The sequence below is a fragment of the Tamandua tetradactyla genome, chromosome 10 (genome assembly GCF_023851605.1).
Source record: "Tamandua tetradactyla isolate mTamTet1 chromosome 10, mTamTet1.pri, whole genome shotgun sequence".
Taxonomy (NCBI): Eukaryota; Metazoa; Chordata; class Mammalia; order Pilosa; family Myrmecophagidae; genus Tamandua; species Tamandua tetradactyla.
In genome coordinates, this window is record NC_135336.1 from 50,612,996 (window position 1) to 50,615,717 (window position 2,722).

At 33.1% G+C, this 2,722-nt stretch overlaps 1 protein-coding gene across 1 annotated transcript; it reads right to left on the reverse strand.

Annotated features, from left to right (window-relative positions):
• Positions 1–200: 200 nt before the first annotated feature.
• LOC143647907 (olfactory receptor 5K1-like) lies at positions 201–1,139 on the reverse strand. Its single transcript, XM_077117590.1, has one exon. It carries the CDS (start codon positions 1,137–1,139, stop codon positions 201–203), a length of 939 nt encoding a protein of 312 aa, XP_076973705.1.
• Positions 1,140–2,722: the final 1,583 nt, after the last annotated feature.

Consider the following 2,722-nt stretch of genomic DNA (forward strand, 5'->3'; position numbering starts at 1 on the left):
ATTTTGAAATATATTTCAGAAGAACACCCTTTTCTTGTATTAGGTATCCATTTATAGAATATTTCACTTACAAAAAGAATATTTTAGTGGTTTAATATTTTACATGTAAAATAGTCATTTTACATTTATTAGCCATCTCTTGACTTTAAAAATGTTTTTATCATACAAAAATGAGTTTGGTACAGGATGTGATATTTGTTTCAGAATGTTTGAGATTTATTCTTCATAATTCTTTTCAAAACATTTATTACTTCTTTGTTTCTTAAGCTATAAATAAAAGGGTTTAAAAAAGGAATGACTACAGTATAAAAAACAGCAACAAAAATATCTTTCTCTTTCTCTTTAACTGAGCTTGGTTGAATATAAACAAATATAAGAGAACCATAGAAAATTGAGACAGAGAGAAAATGGGATGCACAAGTTGATAAAGCTTTTCCCCTTCCCTCTTTGGATTTCATTCTAAAAATAGTGAAAAGGATGAAGACATAGGAGATTAGGACTGTGGTAATAGTAAAGATTTGAATTATCCCTCCAAAGATAAGTATCATCAGCGCATTGATATAGGGGTCAACACAAGAAAGTTTGTACAATGGAAAAACATCACAGAAAAAGTGATTGATTTGATGAGACCCACAGAAAGTTAACCTAAAGAGTAACCCTACATGAATCATGGAATTCAAGTTTGCAGCTACATAGACCCCTATGGTCATCTGAATGCAGAGTTTCTTCGACATCTTGGTATGGTACTGCAGTGGGCTGCATATTGCCACATACCGGTCATAAGCCATCACTGCCAAAAGAAAGCAGTCTGCTGTTTCAGCAAGACAAAGAAAATAAAATTGTGCCATGCATCCATAAAGGGATATTGTCCTATCTTCTGAAAAGAAGTTCTCTAACGTCTTGGGGATAATAGCACAGGAACAGCAGGAATCCATCAGAGCCAGGTTGCCCAGAAAGATGTACATAGGTGTGTGAAGACGATGCTCCATATAGATCAGTACCACCAAACCAAGATTCCCCACCATGGTGATCATATAGATGATGAAGAACACCACAAACAGAAGGGGCTTCAGGTCTGGTGAATCAGTAAATCCAATAAGGAAAAAGTTCATTGTCAAGGAGTGGTTATATTCGATCATCTCCACCATCTGTATTGAGATAGGAATTATAGGGAAAGAATGTTCTAATGTACAAGGTGTCCAATTTTTCCTTCAAATTTCCCCTTTTAAAGCAGACTGAAGACTTTCTTCAATTATCCTCTGTTATCTTTTGAATACAGGCGCACATACTTTTAGGACACATCATCTCCCCTTAAAATCAGCTCTGTGACCTCAAGCTGTGAGGTCAAGTTTCATAGGATTGCTTTAATAATTACAAAGAGAGAGTTTAGAGTATTAAATGTTTTCTGTATAAATTAATGCAAGGATATTGTACAAATCTAGTTTACTCATTCTTGTTTCAGTATTTCCAAATAATTTCACTCTCAGTTTATGTATTGAATATCCATGGTACACTTAAAAACAATTTTTCCTGTAAATGTATTTTCCTGCTGAGCAAAAAGTTTGTGGATCCTATCCCAGTGTAATTATGTTTGAAATTGATGCCCACATTCAGTTGAAATTTATGTGTCTGAAGATATGCATAAAGACCACTAAAGATGAAGGATGGGACTGTTTATATTTAAGGAAACTTTTTTGGAAAGTGGGAAATATATCCATATATTTATTCAATAAATGAGTTGCAAATGTAACTTTCGTATCTATATCTACACATTGTGGAACCTATTCCTGCCTGGGCAGAACCAACTCTCTGAGACTACTTGTAAATAAAATGTCAGTTTTTCTACATCTATCTGACTAAAGATATTTCTTATTTAAGGTAAATCTTGATACTATAATATTATTAAGCTTCTGAAATATCCTAATAATGGTTGACAAATTATAAGATTTTATAAATATCTTCCATGTACCCTTTCCAACATCTTCTGTAGAGACTTCTGACATTTGGAGCTTATCAAAAGAGAGCTCTCAATGAAGTGTTAACTCATTTAAGCTCATGTTCCCTTGATCCTTTTTAGAACCATTTACATCTATGGAAATTGAGTGGTCACAATTTTTTGATAGACAAAAGCAGCAATCTACTTTCAGAAAAAGTTTAAACTTTGGTGCCTTTAAAATAAAGTTGAATTCTTTATGGTGACATTTAAAGCTCTCTCTAATTCTGTTGCCCTCCATCTTCATTCCTCATGTTCAATATCAGCTATGACCCTACATTACTCTCTATCTATTTCTGACTTTTCTACCTCCATCCTGAGTACCACACTCATTTTCACAAACACTGACCATGCCCATACTTTTATTTCTGTTGTTCTTATCAGTATCTCAAAACATTTCCTTCTTTATATCAGACATAGTTCATATATAATGCTACTTAATAAAATTCAAGCTAAATACTCCAGACCACACTGATCTCCATTTTCCAGTCCATTGGTCATGAATTATATACTCAAAGCAATCTAGGATCACCTACAATGCTTTCGTTTTATGCAATCATGCACAATTTCCTTATTAGATTGTAGCATTTAAGATTAATGATGACATACTTCTAAAATATCTAAGAATGCTATGAGAAAGGCAGAATGTTTCAAATCCTATATCTGCTGTTATTAACTGTGACAAGTTAACTTGGAAAATAATTATGTTTTCTAATATAGATCTCAATA

What these genes read in the sequence shown, in the direction of transcription:
- LOC143647907 (XM_077117590.1), bottom strand. Translation starts at nt 1,139, where the DNA reads ATGATCGAATATAACCACTCCTTGACAATGAACTTTTTCCTTATTGGA.